Consider the following 27,693-nt stretch of genomic DNA (forward strand, 5'->3'; position numbering starts at 1 on the left):
TTTGTAATTATGTATGTATGGTTTTCACGCATAAACTACTGGACCGATTTTGATGAAATTTGGCATAGACAATCTTTAGACCCTGAGAAATAATATAGGCTACCTTTTATTGCGAAATATGTACCACGGGCGAAGCCGGGGAGGACCGCTAGTAGTATAATACTTTTATAAAATATACCTATTCATCGTACCTAATAATGTCAACGCCGTTAGATTACAATCCCGCGGGACCCTATGGTTTTGAGATTGTAGGTATCTAATACCTACCTACAGCTGCAGTCTGTACTAGGATATTGATATTAGCGCTCCGGGCACTATGGCACAACGAAATAATATTATGTCTAATCTAAGTGTCTAATTAACAAAATTTAATTGAGATGTGTCCTTTTCGCTTACGATAATTTATTGGATCATGCCATCAGCTTAGTATGACCGTAGTATATTATTATTAGTCTGTGGTATGACCCATACAATTTAAAACCTTAGAATAAGTTAAAACTGACGTTCGTACCTATTCTAAGTCTAAAACATTATTTTTCGGTCCAGTACCTAGGTATATCGGTGTGAATCCGTTAATATAGCTTAGAGCATCGAAAAATGGGCTATCTAACACTGAACGAATTTTGGAAACCGGACCAGCAGTTAATGAGATTAGCGCGTTCAAATAAACAAACAAACTCGTCAGATTTATAATATTAGCATCTAGAATATGTAATATTAGTATAGCAAGAATAATCGAAAGTAGGTGCTTACCGTTACCGGTGGAATCTTAACATTACAAAAAGAGCTTTATTTAAAAAAATTCCAACTAGGTAGGTAACTAAGTACTTATTAATCTTAGACCTTAGTTAATAATCAACTATTTTTAATCATAAATGTCTTATATAAATGTACATTTACTTACATACATGGTTTTTTGAAATTATACACATTGATTATGCATTTAATTTTGAAAGATTACCAATAGTAGCAAAACTTACAAACTTTGTATGTTTGTCATAATTTAAATTATTTTGAATACATAGTAGAAAATCGCCATTAAAAGAGTCCCACGGTGAAAAAATGAATTAAATTTGACAGGTCAGCCATAGACCATAGTTTAGAAAAGTTGCCCTCGTTTCACTGTTGCCATTATTTTAAAAGACATTATTTTAAAACAAAAATTAAATCCATTCCAAAACCTCTAATAGGCAATCAAAAGCGTAAAATATTTTTATTAGGTCTACCTACTTATCTATCTCTTTCGTTGCGCAGAATCTCTTTAAACTCGAAGTATTAATAATTAATAATTATCAATTATTATGATGAACAAACGAAACCGGCTCATTTCCTTTTTTTCAAGTACAACACTAAAATTCAAACATAGACAGTAGACTATTATACATATGTCAACTGTCGAATGTTATAATAATTTGTAAACATAAAGTTCGTCATGGGAATTTTATTAATATTGTAACTAAATTGATGTTAGACATACTGAAACTAGTAATTACAGTTAATAGAACTTTAAATAATTTATACTTTCTGAAACATGTGGACCACTAGAACATTTTTAACAAAAACTAAGAGGGGGAATATTCTAAAAGTGAGGTTACTTTTATAGGTTGTTTACAATATTTTATACAGTACTAAAACAGTAGTTTTGTAAAACAAATGTTTTGAATGTATAAAATAATTATTTACTATTCATAAAATTATTATGTTTTCCAAATTGTTTAAAGAACTTGTAACATTTTCTAAAAAACTCGTTTTCAGATTGTAAGAGAGCATTACCTGAGGGACGATTTACTATGTGGATCTGAAGCATGTAATGTGTGTCCGCATAAAAATGACGAATATGTTTTGGATGCAAAACCAGAGTCAATTTGTGCACTATTCGACTATAACCACTACATTATACTTGACACAAATGCTGTTCTACATCAAATAGACGTTCTTGAAGATGATGCGTTAAAAAATGTGATAGTTTTACAAACGGTTCTAGATGAGGTGAAACATCAAAACACTGCTATTTTCCAACGTCTTTTAGAAGTCATTGGGAACAAGAAGAGGAAATTCTTTTCATTTGTGAATGAGCATCATAAGTATGTTTGTTTAAAATATGGATAAAAATATTGTGTTATACAGGAATTAATTAAATTAGTGTATGACAATTATAAATGTTGCTAGGAAGTAGGAACACAAATTTAATGAGAATCGGTCGATCTATTTCGAAGGAGAATGGATTCTAACATTGAACATATTAACATAGAAATTTTCTTTTAAACAATCACTTCCAAGAAGTGGTCTTTTATGTTTCCTAGCTTCTTTTTCTATAATAATGCATACTTGACTAATAATTTCAATATTTCAGAGACACATACATTGAACGCAATCCAGGAGAGAAGCCAAACGACAGGAACGATAGAGCAATTCGCAAGGCCGCTATGTGGTACGCCACACATTTGTCTATCAAAGGCGTGGCTGGACAGTTCCCACAGATTGTACTGTTGACTGACGATGAGAATAATAGGAAACTAGCGCAGGAGGAGGGCATTGTTTGCTGCTCGGGTTAGAATTTTTGTGATTATGAAGTAACAGTAATATTACAATGAAAAGAAATTAACTGTGTATTGAACAAATTAAGTGGTATTATATTTGGTCTGAAGAAATTTCATAAAAGTTCATTTTCAACCTACTTAATTTGCATTCTGCAAATCCATGTAATTGACATAACACATTTCCAATTTGAATGAGTAAATAAATAAAATACATAAATGAACCAACTGTGTGCGTGGTTCATTTATGCCACCTCTTATGCATGGTAAAAATCAGAAAAATATTCAATCAAACTGTGTTTTTCACCTCTAAATTTCCAAACATGATTTACAGTAAAGGACTACATAGAAAACGTGAATGGCTTCCCCGGCTTAGTCGACAAACTGTCAAAGAATGTGATGCCTGAGAGTGTTTCCAAGGACGCCCTGTATCCTGCCCATCTTACCCCGTCACAGATACACTCTGGAATACGAAATGGGAAGCTGTATCAGGGTACTTTCTATGCATCGAGAGATAATTTCTTGGAAGGCACAGCGTCTGTTTCTGGCTTTGAAAAACAGGTAAGAGATTGATATTTAGTTTTATAGCACTGTCTTACCTGTTAAATGATATTTCTTTTAAAGAAAAAAAATAAATATATAATGAGGCGGGATTCAAACCCACTGCAAAATTTCGATCCCATCGCAGCCGAAAGGCAGACAGTCCAGAGTTCGAATCTCGCCTCGTAATCGATTTTTTTGTATTCATAATTTTTTTTTTTTCATTTACTAACTACCTGTTAAATTAAAAAAAAAAGCAACTGTAAGTCATTTTGTTAGTAACATTGTAATTAATATTGGTTGGTTAATGAAAATGAATATCAAAGTATGAAATAATTATTTGTTTATTATTGTATGTTGGCTTACTTGGATAGCTTCCAATGGAATGATTTTATAATTAATCTTGGATGAAGTTATGAAAATTCAGATTTTGCTACATTGTGCATAATATACAAAGCATAATAGAATGAGGAATATTTTGTTAATTTATTTTTTAATTATCTTAGTCACGTCAAAGAGAGGCAAAGAAAACAATCATGTATGCTGCCGTATTTCTTATATAACATAAAAGAAATAGCATCTACAAGTACTTGACGAATAGCGAAATTGCTGATATCAAGTTGATATGACACTGTTTGGCTATTAGCCATGTAATAGCAAAACAAAACGTGTTTTAGTTTTATTAATAATTCTAAGTGCACTTAGAATACGACACTTTTAAGACTCGCAATTTGCTCATTAGCATACACATTTTCCTGACTACTGTATCTTATAACTAAGTAAGCTCTTTTATTCTAAAGTGCTATATCTAACTTGATAAACTTAAAATATAAGATAACTTTTTCACAGATCTTGTTACAAGGTCACATCGGAATAAACAGAGCGATCGACGGAGACATTGTAGCAATCGAAATATTCCCCGAAGAAGATTGGAGGAAGCCGAGTGACATAGTTCTAGAGGACAAGGCTGATGATCCAGGGGATTGTTTGGAAGAAGAAACGATTCTCTTGAACAGTGCGAAGTCAGCTGCGAGCGCTGATATCAGTCCAACGGGGAAGGTGGTCGGCATCATACGGAGGAAATGGAGGCAGTACTGTGGTATACTGATGCCGAGCAAGTTCCCTGGTATGTGAGAGATGTTTTAAGGATATAAAATTTAGGGCCGATTTTTCAATCCTTGGTTAAAATTTATCTATCCAATAAAGTATTACAAGAACATTTTAAAATGTCACCTGTAAACTGTCAAATACGGACAATTAGAATAAATTTTTGAAATGGTAGTTAAATACGTTATTCAATGAATAAGTTTTAACCAAGTATTGAAAAATCAGCCCTTAGTATAACAGGAGACTAAGATATGTTGATACTGGCATGATAATGTTTGTGTTTGATTTACTTTACTACTGTTGTGTACAGCTGTTGTAGATAGTGTTTTTTTATAATTTGAAATGAAATCCTTTCTTTATAACCATGTTAAATATCGTTAAAATTAATTGGACGTTTGGAATTGTTAAAAATATTAATAAGAAAGAAAGAAAAAGTTGTGTCATGTTTATATTTTAATTATTTATTTTTAAAATATTTATGAGAGGCGGGCTCATCGGCTGGTGAAACCGTGCGGCGTAATAAAAAAAAATGCGTCAACAAGTGTCAAATTGGCTATAAGAAACGCTATTAGAGCTAGCGCACAAGAGCAACTTTTGTCTCCGCAACTATTTTGGCTCTCGCATCAATTCTATGGGCTAGTAAGAAAGTGCGCGCACGTAGCGACGCAACTTCCTAAAGAGTTGATGGGAGAGACAAAACAGTTGCGGAGACAAAAGTTTCTCTTGCGCGCTAGCTTTTAGGAAATTAAAGTTGTCAAACAAAGGATGGAAGAAAGAAAGAAAGAAAGAAAAGAATTATTGCCAAAAAAAAAAAACACAGCCAAACACATTATAAAATTTATCTTACAATTAGGCAAACAGAGACAGCCTCAGCAAAATGCTGCACAAAAGCAGCGCTGATTTTCAGGCTGTACCGGCGATTGCGGTTCGTCTTAATATTAAAAAAGAATTAAGTCTAGGTACTTAAAATAAATATATAGATAAGGAAGTATATAAATATTAATAATAAATAAATAAATGCATATAATTTATATTACGGCAGAAACATATAAATAAGAATAATATAATATATTAAAAGGCATATAATGTGTCATATATACATATACAATAAATCTCAGGAAAGTCAGAATGACAGAAATATATTACTTTTTTCAAATATAATTATTTTCCAGGCGCCACCCGTCACTTATTCAGTCCTGCAGAGCGGCGTATACCGCGTGTGCGTATAGAGACGCGGCAAAGCGACGTGCTGGCGTCGCAGAGGATACTCGTCGCGCTTGACTCTTGGCCCCGCAACAGCCGCTACCCGTTGGGCCACTTTGTGAGGGCCTTGGGGCCTATTGGTGAGTTATTAATTTATTATTTAGATGAGAATATTTCGTGTGCGTATAGAAAGCCGGCAAAGCGACGTACTTTCGTCGCAAAGGATACTCGTGGGCCACTTTGTGAGGGCCTTGGGGCCTATTGGTGAGATACCTTTATTTTATTTTACTATTCAGCAAATTATATATTTAACTCCTCTTGAAGAAACACGCTATCCATTGGTGAAAACAGAATGAAAATCGGTGCAGCAGTTTTCGAGTTTATTTCAAACAGATAGACAGACAGACGCGGTGGAAGGTTTCATTTTATAATAGTGTATACATATATATATGTATATAATAGTGTATGTAGTACACACGTTTGACACAGAAAATTACATAAACACAAAAATGATATGTGTAAATGGCGCGTTATTGGTAAATGTAGGTCTAAATAAATTTAAATACATATATTTTAAATTACTTACCATTAAAATAATTGCTATTAAGATGGAACCAGAAAACTTTGTACTCAGACCTCTCAAATCACTCCACCATTAAGCCTGTTATACACTATTTAATGTTCACTTTATATGGCTTTAAATAAGAGTAAAGTTACTATAAATATTTATTTCAGGTGATAAGGACGCGGAAAACGAAGTGATACTGCTAGAACATGATGTACCGCACGCGAGATTCAGCGAAGCAGTACTATCTTGTCTACCGCCCGATGATTGGACTATACCCGAAGAGGTAATCATTTATACTATAGATACAAAATCATATAGAAAACCCCTTAAAAGTGTCTACAAATGTGTTTGTCAAATTATAGTTGAGAGAATCAAATGTTAAAGCAAAATGAAGCTTATTTGCATTGCGCTAAGGTGTATTTTTAAAACGTACCAAACGGCTAAAACTAAGTCAATGTATAGGTAAATAAATTGAACCTTATAGCAGTGGTTTAAAGTCCGAATTTACATGTACTCAATCTGATTAACAAATCAAAATAAATTTTGTTAATCACTACATAGTATAAAAAAAGTCGCTTTCTCTGTCCCTTTGTATGCTTAAATCTTTAAAACTACGGAACGGATTTTGATGATGTTTTTTTAATAGATAGAGTGATTCAAGAGGAACGTTTTAGTATATAATTTATTAGGTTTTAGACAAAACGGGCAAAGCCGCGGTCGGTAAACTAGTTATCTATATTTTGAGTAGTTCATAACTTATACTTCCTTTTTCTGTTTCTTTGCCATAACTCAAAAAGTTTTTTGAACGTGTTTTTTTAACAGGAAATCAAAAAGCGCGTAGACCTCCGTTCTGTTTGCGTTTGCTCCGTCGACCCGCCTGGATGTACCGATATCGATGATGCTCTCCACGCGAGACTGCTGCCGGAGAAGACGAAAGATGGTCTACTCAAGTATGAAGTTGGCGTGCACATTGCGGACGTGACGTACTTCGTGAGACCGAATACTGCTCTGGATAAGGAAGCCGCGTCCCGGTCTACTACGGTCTACTTGGTGGGGAAGAGGATTGATATGGTCCCAGGTTGGTTAAAGTAGCTTATTTTTAAATATTTAGATGTTGGGGCGGTCTACTGAGAAGACGAAAGACGGTCTACTCAAGTACGAAGTTGGCGTGCATATTGCGGACGTGACGTACTTCGTGAGACCGAATACTGCTCTGGATAAGGAAGCCGCGTCCCGGTCTACTACGGTCTACTTGGTGGGGAAGAGGATTGATATGGTCCCAGGTTGGTTAAAGTAGCTTATTTTTAAATATTTAGATGTTGGGGCGGTCTACTGAGAAGACGAAAGACGGTCTACTACGGTCTACTTGGTGAGTATGAAGATTGATATGGTTGCAGGTCGGTCTTAGCAGAATATTATTAAATATTTTGTTGATGGGGTGGTCTACTGAGAAGACGTCAACTGTCTCTGTCGTAAACGACTCGTGAAGCACTTAGGAGTTTTTTAAAATCTCCTAAGTACTTCACGAGACATTTTAAAATTTATGTTTATAGGTATTTTGGTGTATTTCTTAAATAGGTAAAGTTTTAGGCTTTAGTAGAATTTCTTAAGGCCGTGTACGCGGTCCGTGCGCTGTTTGGCTCAAATATGTGATTTTCCAAACCAGATTGTCCATCAACCACTTATCTTACAAACATATGAATTACTAATAATTTTAGGGAATTTTATTGTCTATATAGTTAGTTAAGAGTTTTTTTCAATTAATACAGTATTTGTGAATACCATCAAGATAACTGAGCCGATGATTACTTGATTTCACTTTTAGTGTCAATTTCGAAGCTAAAAATATATGAAATTGCTGACAGATCTAACACACATTTTTTTTTAACTAACTGCAAAAATCCTTATTAAAATAGTTAGTTAAAAGATTTTTTTAATTTGGACTCCTAACTTACGAAATTAAAATCCGAACAATGTGAATTTTTTTAGAAATTATACTCGACAAAATGATTATTTTCACCAAGATATTTGACTTAGTTGAATATAATTTATACATATTGCAATAAAAGAACGTATTACTTATAAGATAAAATTTAAAAAATCAACTAAGGTACCTCTATTATTTTTCTACAATTTTTTTTAAAGTACTATAAAACACTGCGCGCGACCCGATTAAAATCAGTCGGCAGCGAGCCTTCCCAGCGAGAGGACATGTAGCTCGGCGCTCTCCTGTGGACCTATGCTGTTCATAGTAAAAGGATAGCGCAAGCCGCGATCTATCGTAATAGATCGCGGAGATTTTGACTTGCGTTAAATTGAATAAGCGCTCTTAAAATATGTTACCAACACATTTGTTATATTTACTATGACAATCTATTTTGACTAGATACTGCTTCAAAAATGCAACTTCTAGAATCGTCCTTATAATTTTTTTTTACTGCTTGATAAAATTACAAAAACACATTATTGCAAAATCCACAGACAAAGGCATATTATACATTTCTTCACTATCACTACATAGTATAAAACAAAGTCGCTTTCTCTGTCCCTTTGTATGCTTAAATCTTTAAAAATACGTAACAGATTTTGATGCAATTTTTTTAATAGATAGAGTGATTCAAGAGGAAGGTTTTAGTATATAATTTATTAGGTTTTTGACAAAGCGGGTGAAACCACGGGCGGTAAGCTAGTCAACTATTAAATAACGCACATAATGAAATTTAAATTATTTTCAGATCTATTAAGTTCTAACTTATGTTCGTTACGCGGCGGTGAAGAAAGACTCGCATTTTCTTGCGTTTGGGAAGTCGACGAAAACGCAAACGTGCTGTCTACAAAATTCCATAAGAGTGTTATAAAGGTATGTTCGTTTATTTATCTATTAATTATTGATAATATTGTATACAGGAAATAAAAAAAAATATGTTTTGTTGGATTTTTATCTCACTACATCAAAACACACGTAAAATTAATATGCCGTTTAAAATCTAACTGGTGTAAACGTGTAAACTGTTAAAGAAAATATAACAATTTTTCACTACGTTACGCAATATTATACGCATATCTGACGAAGTTTTGTAACAGATTTATATCAAAATCACATTATAAGAATGCAAATGATATTTATTATAAAACAATTTATTTTATTTTCCACTAAAAATAACCTCAAAAAGTATGTAGTATTTAATAATTTCCAGTCCCGCGCAGCGATGACATACGAAGAAGCACAAATAGCAATAGATAGTTCTAGAAGTGACGAAATAGCTGAATCTTTGAGAGTTCTCAATGCGTTAGCTAAGAAACTCAAACAGAAGAGATTGGACAATGGCGCCTTGTTATTGGCCTCCCCGGAGATACGGTTTGAGGTAAGTTTTAAGGAAAATGTAATTTAAAATGTTTTCTTTTTTGTATTTGTCATAATTTTCCATAATTTTTCCTCTTCTTACATGAGTATTATACATTTAGAAATGAAAAATATAAACGGATTTTAAACGCGATTTATTCAATATATTCTTATCTCGACGAGCGAGCGTTGTCACGGAGAGACCGCTCCACGCTGCAAAGTGTGCGAAACGTTGAGATTATATGCATAAATCGCGTTTAAAATCCGTTAAAATCTTTTTAATAGTATGTCTTAATATCTCCCAGGTGGACTCCGAAACGCACGAACCCATGGAGGTGCAAGCGAAACGCATTTTAGACACTAATTCCATGGTAGAAGAGTTCATGTTGCTGGCAAACGTTAGTGTGGCTCAGCACATAGCGGGCGAGTTCCCACAGAGCGCTCTGCTGCGGCGACACCCCGCACCGCCGCCAGCTAACTTCAACACTTTCCTGAAGGCCGCTGCTCAGCAAGTGAGTATAATTGAGTATTTGAATAAAAAAAAATTATTGATTTCTTTATGTATTTTAAAACTTTATTATTAATAATATTGATATTTAATGCAAAAAACTTCAAATTTTTTTTTCCATTAATTATAAGCAATTAAAAATTGATGAAATTTAAATTCAAATCACGTGACTAAAAACGCGCCGTGACTGGTCACTATAGTTGTGACGTCATAATGTTATAGCTATTGACTGCAGTACAGCGTTTACGGCTATTCGGTGTAATAGCCGTAAACGCTGTACACGTGACTAGCACTAGACAAATGAAAATTTATTGAAACTACTATATTGAAAATTTATTGCTAAAATACGATTTGTTAGTTGGTTCCGAATTAGTTAGTTAGTTCCTAAAATAATATTCTTGATGTTGATATATTTATAATCACCGATTTTTGTCAGGAGTTGCCTTTGTAGTATTCGTACATAATGGTACAAAACGATAACTTTTGAGGTTCGCCATTTTCAATATAAATTTAAATAATATAATTAACAATTAATATAATTAATATATACTTATTAATTTTATAATAACAAAAAAATTAAATAGATCAAAACACTGAATTATTATTAACCCACTTAAAACCGACGGATTTTGTTCAAATTTTGAACACTGATTATCAAGGTCCGACGACAATACAATAATATCATAAATTTATCGTGAATTTATCCTTTTATCCTGATAAGGATCGCTATCAGCTTAAAACATATGTTTGTATGTAACCAATTCTCCTTTCGATTCGATTTAGACCCATTATAAACCACCGGAAGGAAGTTAGCGCGGAAAGTTTTTTTTTTATTATTATTAATATCTCAAAAAATTGCTCCTTAAATGCTCCATCAGAATCTGTAATTGCTCCACTTCTATAATTATTAGTTTATTTATAATTAATTTAAAAAAAAATCCAAATACTGAAAATTTGATTTCCCTATAGAATGAAAAATATTCACTTTTCATAAAAAATTTTTTTGCAAAAAAATTGCTCCCGATTTGCTCTACCAATTACAAAAAAAATTATTTAATTTTGATAATTTTTACAATAATTAACTGAAAAACTATGTTTGCATAGTAAACTACTGCGCTGTGACGTCATCAATTATTGTCGTTGCGACGCATAAGGGCCATATTTACATGTATCAGCACTGCAGCGATATGTATAGACCTTAATGTTTATGTTTTCTTATTTATATTATTCACTAATTTCCGCCCGCGGCTTCGCTCGCGTTTTCATAGGAAAACCCGCATAGTTCCCGTTCCCGTGGGATTACCGGGATAAAACCTATCCTATGTGTTAATCCAAGTTACGGTCTATATGTGTGCTAAATTTCATTGGAATCGGTTCAGTAGTATTTGCGTGAATGAGTAACAAACACACACACATCCTCACAAACTTTCGCATTTATTATATTACTAGCGGTCCGCCCCGGCTTCGCCCGTGGTACATATTTCGCAATAAAAGGTAGCCTATGTTCTTTCTCAGGGTCTAAAGATTGTCTGTGCCAAATTTCATCAAAATCGGTATAGTAGTTTATGCGTGAAAACCATACATACATACATACAAACCTTTCCTCTTTATAATATTAGTATAGAAGTATAGATTAGTAGGATGGTATTACTTAAAAGGTTATTAATTATTATCATGTAATTATTTGGTTCTGATCACAGATCACAGAAACTAAAGGGTTCTGATGATAAGAATAATAAGAAATAATTATAATTTTTGTTTTATTGAGTCTTCAAGTTAGGATTGCAGGTTCGAATGATAATAATTTTTGTATACCATCGTATATATATTACATATAACATAATATGGAGACATTTCATCATGTCCACAACAATATCAAGGTTAGTAATAAATATTTCTACTATCAATTATCATCAAAGTATTAAATCGGTAATAAGTATTTTTATAATTGAATTTGAATTTCTGTTTACTATAAGAAAAATTAATAGGCACTTTTTATTTTAGGGTGTGAAGGGATTCAGTCAAGGAGTTTTAAATTATTGAAGAGTGGTAATTATTTAGAAGTAGGGTTCGCGAAAAAATTGAGCCCTACTTTTATATAATCACCTGAAAATTTTTCACTAGAGTATAAATAATAAAATATGTGCTAATTATAAAGAATTTTATTTTTGACAAAAGGTTTTACATACAAGACATAACTGCGTTAAAAACTGTGGTTAAAAACAACCGACTTCAAACTTGCACTTGCAACATTTACAAATACAGACAAAAATGCTCATAAAATAAAATACTGGGCCTATCCTAATAAAATTTTTATGGGACCAATTCGACACCATCCCGCATCGAACAAAAAAAGAATCACGTAAATGATTTATTAAATAATTCACAAAACACGAAGATTGAATTTGATATTTTTGGTTTTATGACATTCAAATGCTTTATAAATATAAATTTATAAATATAAAGAATATAAACATTCGATCACGAAATTATGCGGGTTCGAGTCCCGCCTCGTGATCGAATTTTTTCTATTCTTTATAAATTTATAAAACACGAAGATTTTAAAAATGTAACCAATGAACACAATCAATATTAGATTAATTGTAATGGTGTATAAAAAGTATTATGTCCTATGGAATTCTACTATGGGGCAGGGCAGCAGATATAGAAACTATATTTATCTTACAGAAAAGAGCCATTCGCTCTATATAATATAATTTACGTGCTCGGGACTCGCTAAGAGATCTCTTTAAGAATACTGGTATCCTTACTGTACCATCACAGTATATATTTAATAATATTTTGCATGTACACAAAAACGCCGACTTACACACAAGAGTAGGAGATAAACACTGTTATGGCACAAGGAACAGAAATAAAATTGAAATGCCATTTTACCGGTTAGCCAAAGTTAAAAATTCATTTATGGGTCTAGGTATACGCTTTTACAACAGAATTCCACATTGTATTAAAGAGTTTGGTAGTGCTAAATTCAGGTAAAACTCATGTAAAAAATATATTAGTTCAGAGAGCCTAATATAGCATTAAGGAATATATGGAAGATGAAAATGATATATTATGAAGTTAGATATAAGTTACAGATTATGTAATATTGACATGATTTTAAAAGAGCAACTATTTAATATGATTAATTACCTTAAAATGACATTAATAAGTTTTATGCTGGGAATAATAATATTATTATTTAATACTTAGTACTTACCTTATGTTGCTATTAATTATACTCTAAGAATATCTAGGCGCCATATTTTAATTATTGAGTTTTCATCTAGCAAAATTTCAAGGAACAGATATTACCTCTATTATGTACCTATTTAAATCATTCTTATTATAGGTATTTTTTATAAACATTTCCCTACCTATCCCTAAACTCGTACGTTTATTCGTATTATTAAAAGTTCAAGTAATTATCAATTAATTTGTGTTTCAGTCGTTTGTTTCATCTTTCGGTGTCAAGTTGCTATCGTTTGCGTTAGCGGGAACTACCTATGCGGGTTTTCCTTTGAAAACGCGGGCGAAGCCGCGGGCGGAAATCTAGTGAATAATATAAATAAGAAAACATAAACATTAAGGTCTATACATATCGCTGCAGTGCTGATACATGTAAATATGGCCCTTATGCGTCGCAACGACAATAATTGATGACGTCACAGCGCAGTAGTTTACTATGCAAACATAGTTTTTCAGTTAATTATTGTAAAAATTATCAAAATTAAATAATTTTTTTTGTAGTTGATAGAGCAAATCGGGAGCAATTTTTTTGCAAAAAAATTTTTTATGAAAAGTGAATATTTTTCATTCTATAGGGAAATCAAGTTTTCAGTATTTGGATTTTTTTATATTAATTATAAATAAACTAATAATTATAGAAGTGGAGCAATTACTGATTCTGATGGAGCATTTAAGGAGCAATTTTTTTGCAAAAAAAATTTTTATGAAAAGTGAATATTTTTCATTCTATAGGGAAATCAAGTTTTCAGTATTTGGATTTTTTTAAAAATTAATTATAAATAAACTAATAATTATAGAAGTGGAGCAATTACTGATTCTGATGGAGCATTTAAGGAGCAATTTTTTTGCAAAAAAAATTTTTATGAAAAGTGAATATTTTTCATTCTATAGGGAAATCAAGTTTTCAGTATTTGGATTTTTTTTAAAATTAATTATAAATAAACTAATAATTATAGAAGTGGAGCAATTACTGATTCTGATGGAGCATTTAAGGAGCAATTTTTTTGCAAAAAAATTTTTTATGAAAAGTGAATATTTTTCATTCTATAGGGAAATCAAGTTTTCAGTATTTGGATTTTTTAAAAATTAATTATAAATAAACTAATAATTATAGAAGTGGAGCAATTACTGATTCTGATGGAGCATTTAAGGAGCAATTTTTTTGCAAAAAAATTTTTTATGAAAAGTGAATATTTTTCATTCTATAGGGAAATCAAGTTTTCAGTATTTGGATTTTTTTAAAAATTAATTATAAATAAACTAATAATTATAGAAGTGGAGCAATTACTGATTCTGATGGAGCATTTAAGGAGCAATTTTTTGAGATATTAATAATTAAAAAAAAAAAACTTTCCGCGCTAACTTCCTTCCGGTTTATAAACCGACGGATTTAATTTAAATTTTGAATACTTATAAAAACCCGTAACAATACAATAATTTCATGAATTTATCTTATTATCCTGATAAGGATGGCCACACAATGTGTAACTATTTTACACACGATTTCAACCCAATATTTGTGAAAAAAGCGTGGGGTGGCCATGTAGAATGTAGATACCTATCTATAATACGATCAGCTCATGAAAAGCGCCCCACGCTTTTTCCACAAAAATACTATGTATTGGTTATTGCTTGATGCCTAGATTAAGAATTATTTTCTACTTTTTAGTTGTAAGTATCTATCTTGAAAGCGTGTTTTTTAGTTTTTCAAACTATATTTATTTTTCTATCAACTGCAATGAGTGAAAACTAACATTATGACGTCACACGCGCTCTGGTGACGCTTCGGGAGTTGTCGGCGCGTTTTCGGTACTGGATTCAAAGACTAATTTTTGTTTTGAAATAACTTTTGAATTATTGCAAAAAAAAATAAAATAAAAACAGTTTTGTTATAAAACTAATACATAATCTTTCCATTTATCACAAAAAAAATTAATTCAAATACTCAATTATATAGGGGAACTCGGGGACTGCCGCGGTTGCGCTATTGCATGCTATGCCTTCAAGCCACACCTCCGCCCGTCGGAGTGGGGAGCGTGAGGTTTTTTCGTTACGGAATTTCTCGATTCGGTCCCCGCGCTCAAGGCCCGCGATAGAAGCTATGCAATAGCTTAAAAAATAGAGGGGAGAATAGTGTTCAAAGCATTCTAGGCACTATTTACATGGTAAATGAGTTCATGTTGTTAGCCAATGTTGGCGTGGCGCGGCATACAGCAAATTATCTACAATTTCATGATTTATGTTTTATTTTGTAAAAAAAAAAATCTTATGTAAGATGATAGGAGTCTTCTGTACTAATGAATTCATTAATGTTTATTAAAATTGACCAAAATTGTATAAGTTCTGGTGATTAGCAATGTTATTGCTACCATTTACATGAATTTACCATTTACATTGTTTTTTTTTTACTTCAAATTGAATACCAATGTCTTGCTGCAATATGAGGCTCTATATTCTCATAAACATTTTGGTCCATAATTAAATTTGACTGAAAATATCTCCCCTACTCAACAAAGGTAATGTCTGTAATCTATATAATAAAAAAAAATCTAAATATTATTTATGTATGTGCTAAAAATTTAATTCACCAGACACACTAAGTAAATTTAAGATTTCCGTTAATACATTTATGTACTATAAATATATCCAACTAAATTTCCGCCCGCGGCTTCGCCCGCGTTTGCAAAGGAAAACCCGCATAGTTCCCGTTCCCGTGGGATTTCCGGGATAAAAACTATCCTATGTGTTAATCCAAGTTACCCTCTATATGTGTGCTAAATTTCATTGTAATCGGTTCAGTAGTTTTTACGTGAAAGAGTAACAAACATCCATACAAACTTTCGCATTTATAATATTAGTAGGATTCCCCACACTAAACACTGAATATTTCCAGGGTTTCGATCTTGACGTATCAACAAACAAAGCGTTCTCCAAATCTCTCAACGAAGCGATAATACCAGAACGACCATTTTTCAACACGTTATTGCGTATAATGGCAACCCGTTGCATGCAGCAAGCGGTTTACTTCTCAAGTGGGAGTATAGCACAAGAGGAGTTCTATCACTATGGGCTTGCGTGTCCTATTTATACGCATTTTACGTCGCCGATCCGTAGGTAAGTGTGAATGTAGACTCTATTCCTAATAGTTTTAGAGGCGAATTTAGTAACTTTGAGATTGTGGGCCTTATTTATACGCACTTTACGTCGACGATTCTTAGGTGAGTGCAAATATAGATACTGTTTAAGGATGAATTTTCCAAAAGTCTTTAGCTTTAAAGGTGATTTTCCAAAAGTCTATAGTAGCGTGTTACTCTATCACTTTGGACTTGCGTGTCCTATTTATACGCATTTTACGTCACTGATTCGTAGGTGGGTGCAAATATAGACTCTAACTATAATAGTTTTATGGGTAAATTTCCATAATTCTTTAGTAGCTTTGGGCTTGCGTGGCCTATTTATACGCACTTTACGTCACGACACTACCACAAAGAGTAAAAAATATAACAAGTAATTAAATATGTACACGTTTATTAAAAATTAGTTGCTGAATATTGGATTAAATTTTAACTATTAGATGATTTGCTTGAATGGCTGCATAGCAAAAAATGTATATCATTTAAAAATCGATACTAACTATTAAAAAAAAATGTGTGTGTGTACTAGTGTACACACGTAAGAAGTGAAACTTCTTTATGATCTTATTTTTCAAAAAATAATTTACTATAAGTATGCAACTTTACAGAAATACGTAGAATCACGCGTGGTAGGGATAAAAAAAAGATGGCGCGTAACGGCAAAATGTCACGCGTAACGAAAAAATGTTACACTAAATTTTTTCCAACCCCGATAAAGAAGTTTCACTTCAAACTCAAACTCAAACATTCATTTATTAGACTACTATTTAGTAGCACTTTCGAATCGTCATTACATAATTATTTTTAACATTCACCACCGATTCGGAAAGCAGTGATCTATGGAGAAGAACCGGCAAGAAACTCCATAGTTGCTCTTTTAAAATCATGTCGATATTACATAATATGTAACTTATATCTAAATACATAATATATCATTCAAAAATAAATTCATTTGACCAGACCCTCCAAAACTCTTCCCTTCCAGATACGCAGATGTGATAGTACACCGTCTGCTAGCTGCGTGTATCGGCGCGGACTCAACGCACGCGTCCATTTTGGACACAAAGTACGCGATCTCCCTGTGTGAGAACCTGAACTACCGGCACCGACAGGCGCAGTACGCGGGACGGGCGTCCGTAGCTTTGAACACACATGTGGGTACTTTGGAATTTTGTTTGAATGTTTATTTGGGATAATATTCTTTTTTTTTCGTTTGTAAAACTATTACGTTATAACAATGACCTATTATACTAGTAGACGCGGCATACGCCAACATCATTGCACTAAAAAACAGCGTAACTAATACATACCTACTTACTAACGCATTATCACCAATACAGTTGTTCTCTCTTTCACTCTCACGCACGAGACATAATACATGTCTCACTCATGTACTTCGTAATAACAACTGCCGATTAAAATACAAAAAGAACGTCCAGCCACGACGCTGAATGGTGCGTGACTAAGTGAAACTCGGGCACTTACCTGAGTTTTTTCTTGCCAAAATAGAGAGCGGGTAACGTATCTAGCTCTTTTATATATCATAGCGTTATAATTGTTACGTTATTGTTGTTGAGAACCTTTAATTGGTTTTATGTTATCGTTAACTGCTGCATATCTCTTGTATGTAAAAGCTGTTGGTGCTCTAAGTAAAATAAATAAATAATGAGCATGTGAGCATGATACACTGACGGCGGAACACCCTATATATTATATAATAGAAACATGAAAATCGATCGAGTAGTGTTAATTCATAATAATAAATTAATAAAAAACACTATTTTATCAATATGACTATAGAACATTTTGGCTTTAAATTAAATTTTGTTTGAAAAAAATTACAGCAGGATTTTCTATTCCAGTACTTTGTCAAAAATATCAAAGTTTTGCATTCACATACACATTTTAAATGTGTATTTAAAATGTCGTTGAATGTTGACAGAGCAGCTCACTAGAACCAAAGAAATTGTCTAATAATCCTAAAATATGCGAAAGTAGCTCTGTCTGCCTACACGCTTCAACCACTGAACCGATTTAGATAAAATTGGATACAGTGATAGCTTGAGACCTAAGAAATGTCATAGGGTAGGTTTTATACCGAAAATCTCGTGGGAACAGGAAATATGAGAATTTCTTATTAAATACGTGGACAAAGCCGCGGGTGAAAAGCTAGTGATATTATATTGCGTCACAAATGAATGCGGCGGGATTCCCTTTACGCGAAGCGTCATAAAGTATGACATTGTGTGAAGGAGATGTTTGGGTCATTCGTGTCAGTTACAATTATAATAGATATTAAATAAATAAATAAACATAAGAAGGCACGTACATCTTGTATTGGTACTTCTGACATTATTTTTTTATACATTGTAACTATCTTATAGGTAACTAGTCAGTTTGTAAATTGTAAAAGGGTGAAATTGTTTTACATTCAAAATAACAGTGTCTTTTACTTTTCAAAGTGTATTTAATATACATACCTTGAAAAGTGGCCTTTTAAAAGTTGTAGCGAAAAGGCGACAGCAGGCATTTCTTATAATAATATATCTAAAATATGAAATCATATCATATTTGCCAGATGCCATTTAAATTCCACTCTTCTCCTTGTTTATTACAAAAACGTTGTTTATACGACGTTCGACCCCACTACCTTCACTTTGCTAATAGTCGTTGACTTGCTGCGTTTTGTTATCAACTACCTACATCAATTAGGTAGCTGTGTAGAATCGCAGTACATTCTTATTACATTTCCAACTAATATTTAACCCGGTTTCGCTTTTTATTTCTTATAATACTTTCTTTACAGATTCTCTTCAAAAATCGTATTGAGATTGAATCAGCGGTAGTGTTGGCGGTGAAACGTAACGCCTTACAAGTGTTGATCCCGAAGTACGGTCTGGAAGGGCCTTTATATCTGCCCTCCGATAAGTTTGTTTATAATGAAGAGGTATGTAGTAATTTTTGTGATTTTTTTTTGGTGTAGTTGTCAATGTTTTGTTTAAACTTAAGAGGGCTTATTCAATTTAACGCAAGTCAAAATCTCCGCGATCTATTACGATAGATCGCGGCTTGCGCTATCCTTTTACTATGAACAGCATAGGTCCACAGGAGAGCGCCGAGCAACATGTCCTCTCTCTGGAAAGGCTCGCTGCCGACTGATTTTATTCGGGTCGCGCGCAGTGTTTTATAGTACTTTAAAAAAAATTGTAGAAAAATAATAGAGGTACCTTAGTTGATTTTTTAAATTTTATCTTATAAGTAAGACGTTCTTTTATTGCAATATGTATAAATTATATTCAACTAAGTCAGATATCTTGGTGAAAATAATCATTTTGTCGACTATAATTTCTAAAAAAATTCACATTGTTCGGATTTTAATTTCGTAAGTTAGGAGTCCAAAATAAAAAAATCTTTTAACTAACTATTTTAATAAGGATTTTTGCAGTTAGTTAAAAAAAATGTGTGTTAGATCTGTCAGCAATTTCAGATATTTTTAGCTTCGAAATTGACACTAAAAGTAAAATCAAGTAATCATCGGCTCAGTTATCTTGATGGTATTCACAAATACTGTATTAATTGAAATAAACTCTTAACTAACTATATAGACAATAAAATTTCCTAAAATTATTAGTAATTCATATGTTTGTAAGATAAGTGGTTGATGGACAATCTGGTTTGGAAAATCACATATTTGAGCCAAACAGCGCACGGACCGCGTACACGGCCTTAAATAGAGGAGAGAGGATAGATAAAGTGGTTTTTTGTGTTATGTTTATTATATGAATCGTGAATACTGTTTTATCAATGCTTCAAAGAACAATACAGAATAAAAATAAATAAAATAAATAGTAAATTACGGCATAGTGTCAGTACGAAGCAGTTAGAAATTAGAATATAAGTGCTACAGTAAGAAGTCTTGAATACGACTTCAAATTTTGACTAGAAAGTCTTGGTTTGCTGTCATAAAGAAAATGCGTTTGATTTTATATTTGTTTGTTTATTATTAAACTAGCGTTCCGCCCCGGCTTCGCCGGTGGTACATATTTCGCAATAAAAGGTAGCCTATGTTCTTTCTCAGGGTCTAAAGATTGTCTGTGCCAAATTTCATCAAAATCGGTCCAGTAGTTTATGCGTGAAAACCATACATAAATACAAACCTTTTCACTTTATAATATTGGTATAGATTTTTATCAATCGTTACTTTATCTACAATGTTATTTTACAGGAACACGTTCAAATATGCAATGGAGTGGTATTACGAACATTTGACGAAATAGTAGTGCGTTTGAGTCTAGACAGTTCGAACTTACAGCACAGGAAATTAGTTTTCCAGTTAGTTAAACCCTCCATACCCGGTTTTAGTTACGTAGAAGATAAAGATATGGACGTGCAAATCATAGACAAGACAGAAGTCATAGAGATTGTGGATACCACAGACAAACAAACGAAGAAACGCAAAGACGCGCCAGAAGGAAAGGGCAAGAAAAAGAAATCGAAGCAATAATTACTTTTGTAACGCTTTAAGTTTAATAAAAAATGATTTATAATAAAACTTTTATTTTTCATTGAAAATACAATATAACAACATAGATACAAACTTAAATAACAGTCTAAACCAAAGTCACAATGGTACAATCCTAATTAAAATTAAATTTATTCATTCGTAAAACTATGCCTTCTTATTGGCGGTGGACTATCTGCTAAAGTTGTAGGCGGCATCAAAGTTCCTTGACTAGTTTCGACTTCCTGTGATTCGTCTATGCCGTTTTCTATTTCTGGTTCTGGTTCTATAATCTCTGGTATACGAACAGTCTCTGGTATGAATTCTCTTATCTCTGGTACTTGACTAGTGCTCGGTTCTATCTGTTGTATAGTCTGTGGTATTGTGACTTGAGCTTGCGCGGCAATTCGAGCGATTTGTTGATCGATTTTGTTGACTAGTTGTTCGATTGCTGTCGGCCATCTTGATGTGGGTATCGTGTGTGAAGGTGTGAGACGAGCGTCGGCCATTACGGTTAAGCAAACCGTGTCGGCGTATTGAATTACTGTTAGCGACATACCTGAAAAAAGAGTAAAGTTTTTTAATTATTTCGTAAACAGTAAAATTTTGTATGTTTTAAAATATAAGGATTCAAATAACTAAAATAAGAATATTAAGTGATATCAAGCATTTTTTTAACCAATTCCATTTTAATTGAAGTTTTTTAATTGTCAAACTTACTTATATTAGCTTGAGGCGGTCTCCAATACAAAACAGCATCCACTTCTTGTCCCCACAACGTTTTCCGTTGCCTCGAGTCCAACGGGGCATTTATTTCGGCGTACGACACCGCATATCTCCTGGATAGTGCATTAAGAGTCAGTCTAGCGAAGGGCGAAGGCACGGAGCGTGTTAGGGCTCCGCAGCGGGCCTGGGCAGCCCATGCACCGGCTAAGGCAACTTGCCTGTTACATGCTTCTTCTACAACGGATGCTATTCGGCGTGGTGTAGCACCAACGGGTAGAGATAGACAGACCATTCCTGGAAATATGAGGAGGGATATTTTGCAGATTTATTACTAGATAATGTGCACTAAAATTAATGAATCGTTAAGTTAAAGATTAGACATTTCAATATTGCCAACCAAAATCATCGTGTAATCTTTCTAATGTGAAACTATGGCCAAGACTTATTATTTGTCTCTTCTAACATAACGTAACAGGTTATTTTACAAATATTTTATCAATGATATCATAATTTAAATCATAACACCTTACCTCCAGTTTTAGATTTCTTATAGTTCTTCCCATTGCCTTCAGCAAAAGTAAATAGAAAATCTTCTGAAGCGGCTCTTGCAGTGACTAGAACAGAATCAGGTGTACCACATTGGGACTGTTCGAAGAATGCCCGCAGAGCCTCGGTGGCTGCGAATAATGCTATATCAGTAGATGATACTCCGAGAGCTCGGGCCGCTCTGTCTATGTTCGCTCGAGGGACTGGTCTGGACCATGAGGTTACCTGAAAGTAACATAGAAATTAACTGATTATAATAATACAAATTTATAATTTTCTAATTTATTTAAATGGAAACAACTACTTTTCATTGTGCACTATATTAAGGCTTTATATTTGTTGAGTTTAAATAGTTTGATGGTAAATGATTTATTCAATCAATTACTTGACCTAACATAGAACTAAATACATATACTAATAGGTTTGTAGAAATTAACATGTCGTGTCAAATAAGCTGTAATTGTTTTCATCTCAAATGTATCACTTTGTGATTGTGTTATTTTATTTTCTATAACAGACAATATCTCACCTTCCTTCCACACAACGATATAGTTTGCAACAAATGCCGCTTTCCATCGTCAGCTCCAATGGTATCGGTCCATAACTTTCGAGGAGCCCTGTACGCTTCTACCGTGCCCCTGATTGTTTCACCCACAGCTTTGACAAACAATTGAATCAAATCTCCATACTTCCAAGTCAACGTATGGGTTTGACGAACTTGTCCTGTATTTTTTAACTCATTGAGAGCCAGGATTTCATCCCGCATTCTAAAGGGTAGCGTTACAAAAATTTTCGTAGTTGTCAATGCTGCATCTATCATTCTTCTTGGCCACTTCCGAGGGTCCACTGTTACAAGAGGTGAAATAATTATCTGTAATTACAAAACTGAAATCAATGCAAGAATAATTTATATATTTTAAAGAAGAATTTGTCGCATACCTTTGGAAAAGTTAAGTTCCTTCGTTTGCATTCTTTTTGCACGGTTAGAACGAATTTAGCTGCCGACAACTCGGCTGGGCCGTTTCTTTCTTGAAATCTCTTTTTGGAAATTTCTCTTAACGCGCTAGCTACTGATATGGAGACTAATCCAGCAACATGGAATGCTCCAGGTAATGATTTCAAGGCCCGAGGGCTTTCTACCGGATCATATTCACAAATGAACTCATTCCATATATTTGATAGGCTCTCATTTAACTTTGACCATAATTCTGGAATAGCGGACGGTGTTGGAAATAGTTGTGCTAGCGGGCTCAAGTGTCGGATATCACGGTCTAGTGATCGATTTGGCAGTTGTTCCATAAGGAGAAAATCTCCAATGTTAAGCGAGTTTTTCCCAGTGAGCAGTAAATGATGGGCTCGAATGAGTATGTAATACTTTGGCTCTGTTGATACACAGGAAATTATTATATACTGCCAAGGAGGATGATCACTAGGAAAATATTTTGATATTATATCGCTGATATAATCCTGGAATGAACCCAAACAACAAGTTAGTAATTTTCCTTCGAAATTAAAAGAACAATGTTATTGTAATAGGTTAACGTTGTGTTTTAATTATTTGTTAATTTATTGTGACTTTGGTAAATTTTAGACCAGATAGAAGGTATGGATATATTATATACTTTTATAGTATGGATGGAAAGTTTATGAACTAAATATACCAACCTGTATATTAGTATCTGTAACAGGTCTCCCTCTATAAATTGCATTGGCTACTAGTACATGATTATCAGGTCTAAAAGGCACGTGTTTGTCCCAGGCATAGTTGCCCCAACAAGACACTAGGAGTTGCCGCAGTCGAGGGAACATGAGATCACCATTTTGATTCCTTCTATCAATGACGTGTTGATATAATTGGAGTTTAATATCATCTATATTGGGAGTACCTGCGAATAATAAAAAATAATATCGATTAGAAAATATAGGCTTCTATAATACAGTGATGGTTTTTAAAATATTCGTGCTACGAGCTATCTCATGGAAATGGTTCAAGTTGTAGCCATTAGTTTATTACAGAGGTGGCCAGACGAAGGGAATTGAAGTGTAGAGACCTCATTATTTTCTACTATTATGTTTTTACATTGAAAGTCAAAACTTGATCCATAAATGAATGAGTTCATTGGACACGTAGTAAAAATTTATTGTTCTTAAATCACCTGTTATATAAACAGTCATCGTCAATTACTGGGTGTTATACGATTACGAAACAGTACCAAATTAGGGCTATAATTATATTTTAATACCTTCAAATATTTACCTTTAACGCATAACAGAACATTGATAATTCCCTGGTTCCTGTGAGTGTCCAGTAAGGAGCGGACTGTGTCTGTCCTTATAAATTCCAAACTGGGATATTTGCTGGCAAGTAACTTTATCCATAAGTGCTTGCTTATTCTAACAACTGTAAAAACAGTTTAATAACATTAGTTTTATGCGTTGGAATTAATTGTTGCGAATAATTTTCCCGGTTTTTTTAATAAAATTAAGAAAATAGTTATTTTAAAAAATGTTGAATGTTTTTTTTAATTCACATTTAAAATAATAAAGAAATATTGATTGGTAAACTTAACTATAGATCAAACAAGGCCTGATTTCTACATATGAAATCAAACCTAATTATTCTAAAGATACGCTAATTTCATCACCGCTACACCGGCATCGAAATGATTTTATTATTTACGGAAATTAATTATCGATATCGATAGGCAAATTGTTTTCATTCGAAATCGTTCAATGATACTTAATCGGCGAGGCCATTGACCTTTCGAATTATCAACATAAATCGCTATCTTAGTCTGTTCCTATGCAAATAAATATTAAAAAAAAAGTAAATTGCCAACTGTTATATAAATGCCGAATTTCAAATAAATCATATATCATATTATTTCTTACATAATGGCGAAGTAGAAAAATTATTTACGCGCCATTTTTGAGCTTACAAATAAGAAAAAAAGAAACTATATAACTATACACGTAAGAATTATTGAAATACAAAATAACATTACATTTAATATTAAATGTTCACTCAGTGATATGAAAATCTAATCACATTTGTGTGACTTTAGATCTCCACTGATTTTCAGTGGACACTACATTGACCTCCTGACTAATAATTTACGCACGTAAATGTTAACAATATAAATTAAACCACAAACTAATTAATTGACAACAAATAATCAGTAAAACATTAATTTTAATAATATATTGTTTCAAATGATTAATAACTTACCAACATACGATAGTGCGAGTGCAGGCAGAGCAGACACGGCAATACAGAAAGCACAATATGTATAGAATTCCTCTCTCAATCTTGATCTGAAACTTAGCGGCTGTCTCCTCATTTTTAAGTAATTATTTAAACTGAAGATAAAATCTTATACCTGTAAAACATAAATTAGAGAAATTAATTGTTTTATTTATAAAGCGATTTATCAAAATTATGGAATATTTCGATTTAGTTAAATTGATTATTTTAAGTCTCATGAGATTTCTCCACTATGTTATCAGAAATTAGTGGACACCAAATTAGGTCAATAATATTAACTAAGGTCGACTGATGTTTATTTTACTTAGAAATGTTTGAGGAGATAATATTATGATCGAATTTAAACAACGTTATTATTTAAAACATAATTATTAATTACCTAATTATTTTCCTTTTAAATAATTTTAATCAAATACAAAGTTTTACCAAAAATGTTTATTTTTTATGTATAAAATTGACTTTGATTTTAATATATTAACTAAAGGTGTTATCACATTGATCAGCGAGAACCGAGAAACTGGCTATTATAATAATACTTTAATACATATAGACAGTATGGAGGTGGAAATGGTTACTTTCTCTTAGTTTTGAGGTAAATCGATAGCTCTCTCCATTTACATACCGTCTCTCAAAGTCAATGCTACGAAATACAATAAAAATCGAATTGCAGAACTTTACGTAAATACGATTACCTACCTACAGTAGCAAATATAAGTATTGTAAAACTGTGATTACAGTTTAAATTAAAATGCAAATTACATAAGTATCTATCTATTAGGGCCGTTTTTCAAACTTAAGCTAAAACTTATCCGTCCAATAAAGTAATAAATAATCATATAAAAGGGTCACCTGAAAAATATGAAAAGAGGGGCAATAAGAACAAATTTTTTAGATGATTGTTTAAAACTATAAATTACTTTAAGTTGGTGGTCACTGTGTTCGTGGGTTACATTTCCAAAATATTATGTTGGTGTGAGAATAGTTACTAATGACTAAAGTGCATTAGGTATATATTTTTTTATTACATTACTTACTACTTATATGCAAGGTGAAAAGGGTATCGTGGTAGAAATTAGAACATCGTATGTCGAATGAGAAGTACCTTTATGATTTATTTTGACTTAGTTATATCCTACAAGTACCTAATTAAACAAAGTTACAAAATATACATACCTAGTCATCTCTGCATGCGTGTATTATAAAATGATTATAATGTTAAACGTTTTAATATAACCTACTAGTTTATCTAGTATTATCTTATTATAAAACAACTATCATGCCCCATTTAGTTTTACTATTGGAGATAACATCAATTCTATCTTTATTTGATAATAATAAGAGCGCGCTGGGTGACCTTTAGGAGAGTCACGAAGTTAAGTGAAAGAAAGACAATCAACTAACTTTACCTATGATTGTGCATCCAGTAACAATTTTGGTTAGGGGTCAAGAGCGTTCCTTATTTCGCCAAATATTTTAAATATGTTTTATACACGCATAATAAGAAATTTCGAAATTTCAGCTTTCATGAAATGTGTTCTTAACATGTTTGTTTATTTTGCTAGAATAATTTAATAATCATCCTTTTCTCTGTTCAAGTAATCAATAAACGGATTTTATACACGTTCTTAATTGCCGTACTTATTATGTTTTGTTATTATATTGCGATACGTGGTAAAAATTACCTGTAGGTTTCACTTAATTCATTAAAGATTACCTTTTAATTTATTCTTAATGTTTCGTTATAGATTAAGTCTCCTTTATTTTTTTTTATATATGAAAAAGAAACAAGCGTCGAAATAACTTTAAAATTGACCCAATTAACGAAGTCAATATTTAAATTTGTAGTTGCATATTTTATTCCTAAAGCCTAATGGGACATGTAACTTCACCAACAAAAATATTTTTATATAAAGATTGACCATACTAGACTAGGTAACTAACGTTATACCTAATAATGAAAGCACTTTACATGAGGATTAGACGAATTAAGTAGAATATTTTTATACGAACGAAAATAATTGTAAAAGATAACCTTTTGATATAAACCGATGTAGTTAAGTTATAAATGAAAAGTTTACACGATCAAAACTGAAAAAATATTTATAAAAAACTTACTGTAAACACAACACAATTAACTCACTTACACAATGTTTTCACAAAACAAATTATTCAGAGTGTGTCGTGGAGCAACCGCGGTCGACTGTGTACCAAGTCGCTTGTGGGTGTCGACTGTAGAGTGTAGACTGGCTATTGCTTATCACCGCTTTGTCCAAGGTTCAAGAACGGCGGTTATTAATAAATGGACGTGGAAAGCATGTTTACTATGGTGATACGGTTTCGTTTACTTGTGGGTAGTTTTTCGTAACGTTACTTAAAAAGATTATACACAGCTAAAGAGAAGCCGTTCGACTCGGGTAGGTAATGTTAGGAAATTGTGGTTCAAATTAAAAAAATGTTTTCGTG

At 32.7% G+C, this 27,693-nt stretch overlaps 2 protein-coding genes and 1 long non-coding RNA gene across 5 annotated transcripts; 2 read left to right on the forward strand and 1 right to left on the reverse strand.

Annotated features, from left to right (window-relative positions):
* Positions 1-1,384: 1,384 nt before the first annotated feature.
* On the forward strand, positions 1,385-20,744 carry LOC123693415 (exosome complex exonuclease RRP44). 2 transcript variants are annotated; one of them, XM_045638501.1, is made up of 16 exons: positions 1,385-1,585; positions 1,756-2,084; positions 2,354-2,550; positions 2,872-3,098; positions 3,927-4,203; positions 5,357-5,527; positions 6,123-6,238; positions 6,778-6,892; positions 7,098-7,238; positions 8,691-8,815; positions 9,153-9,320; positions 9,604-9,810; positions 15,952-16,172; positions 17,178-17,346; positions 18,999-19,139; positions 20,418-20,744. In XM_045638501.1, exons 1-16 carry the CDS (start codon positions 1,532-1,534, stop codon positions 20,694-20,696), a joined length of 2,937 nt encoding a protein of 978 aa, XP_045494457.1. In that variant the 5' UTR covers positions 1,385-1,531; the 3' UTR covers positions 20,697-20,744. The 2 variants fall into 2 exon arrangements, with proteins under 2 accessions (XP_045494457.1, XP_045494458.1); XM_045638502.1 differs by lacking the exon at positions 7,098-7,238 and having other exon boundaries at positions 6,778-7,033.
* Positions 11,634-11,957, forward strand: LOC123693433. The gene is made up of 2 exons (XR_006751685.1): positions 11,634-11,686; positions 11,811-11,957. It is a non-coding gene; the product is annotated as an uncharacterized LOC123693433 (long non-coding RNA).
* Positions 20,733-27,483, reverse strand: LOC123693420. Of its 2 annotated transcripts, none has more exons than XM_045638509.1 (9): positions 27,375-27,483; positions 25,195-25,345; positions 24,223-24,366; positions 23,631-23,851; positions 22,905-23,432; positions 22,495-22,836; positions 21,950-22,190; positions 21,414-21,713; positions 20,733-21,252 (listed from the first exon to the last, which is right to left on the reverse strand). In XM_045638509.1, the coding sequence occupies exons 2-9, from the start codon at positions 25,304-25,306 to the stop codon at positions 20,846-20,848; spliced, it is 2,295 nt and encodes a 764-aa protein (XP_045494465.1). In that variant the 5' UTR covers positions 25,307-25,345; positions 27,375-27,483; the 3' UTR covers positions 20,733-20,845. The 2 variants fall into 2 exon arrangements, with proteins under 2 accessions (XP_045494465.1, XP_045494464.1); XM_045638508.1 differs by having other exon boundaries at positions 27,346-27,474.
* Positions 27,484-27,693: the final 210 nt, after the last annotated feature.

The sequence above is a fragment of the Colias croceus genome, chromosome 7, assembly GCF_905220415.1.
Source record: "Colias croceus chromosome 7, ilColCroc2.1".
Lineage (NCBI taxonomy): Eukaryota > Metazoa > Arthropoda > Insecta > Lepidoptera > Pieridae > Colias > Colias croceus.

What these genes read in the sequence shown, in the direction of transcription:
- LOC123693415 (XM_045638502.1), top strand. Translation starts at nt 1,532, where the DNA reads ATGTGGACCACTAGAACATTTTTAACAAAAACTAAGAGGGGGAATATT. An exon ending in AGAGGGGGAATATTCTAAAA is followed by an intron (nt 1,586 to 1,755) that starts GTGAGGTTACTT and finishes ACTCGTTTTCAG; the next exon opens with ATTGTAAGAGAGCATTACCT. An exon ending in GATGCCGAGCAAGTTCCCTG is followed by an intron (nt 4,204 to 5,356) that starts GTATGTGAGAGA and finishes ATTATTTTCCAG; the next exon opens with GCGCCACCCGTCACTTATTC.
- LOC123693420 (XM_045638509.1), bottom strand. Translation starts at nt 25,306, where the DNA reads ATGAGGAGACAGCCGCTAAGTTTCAGATCAAGATTGAGAGAGGAATTC. An exon ending in GGAACTTAACTTTTCCAAAG is followed by an intron (nt 22,837 to 22,904) that starts GTATGCGACAAA and finishes TTGTAATTACAG; the next exon opens with ATAATTATTTCACCTCTTGT. An exon ending in ACCGCCTCAAGCTAATATAA is followed by an intron (nt 21,253 to 21,413) that starts GTAAGTTTGACA and finishes CTCTTTTTTCAG; the next exon opens with GTATGTCGCTAACAGTAATT.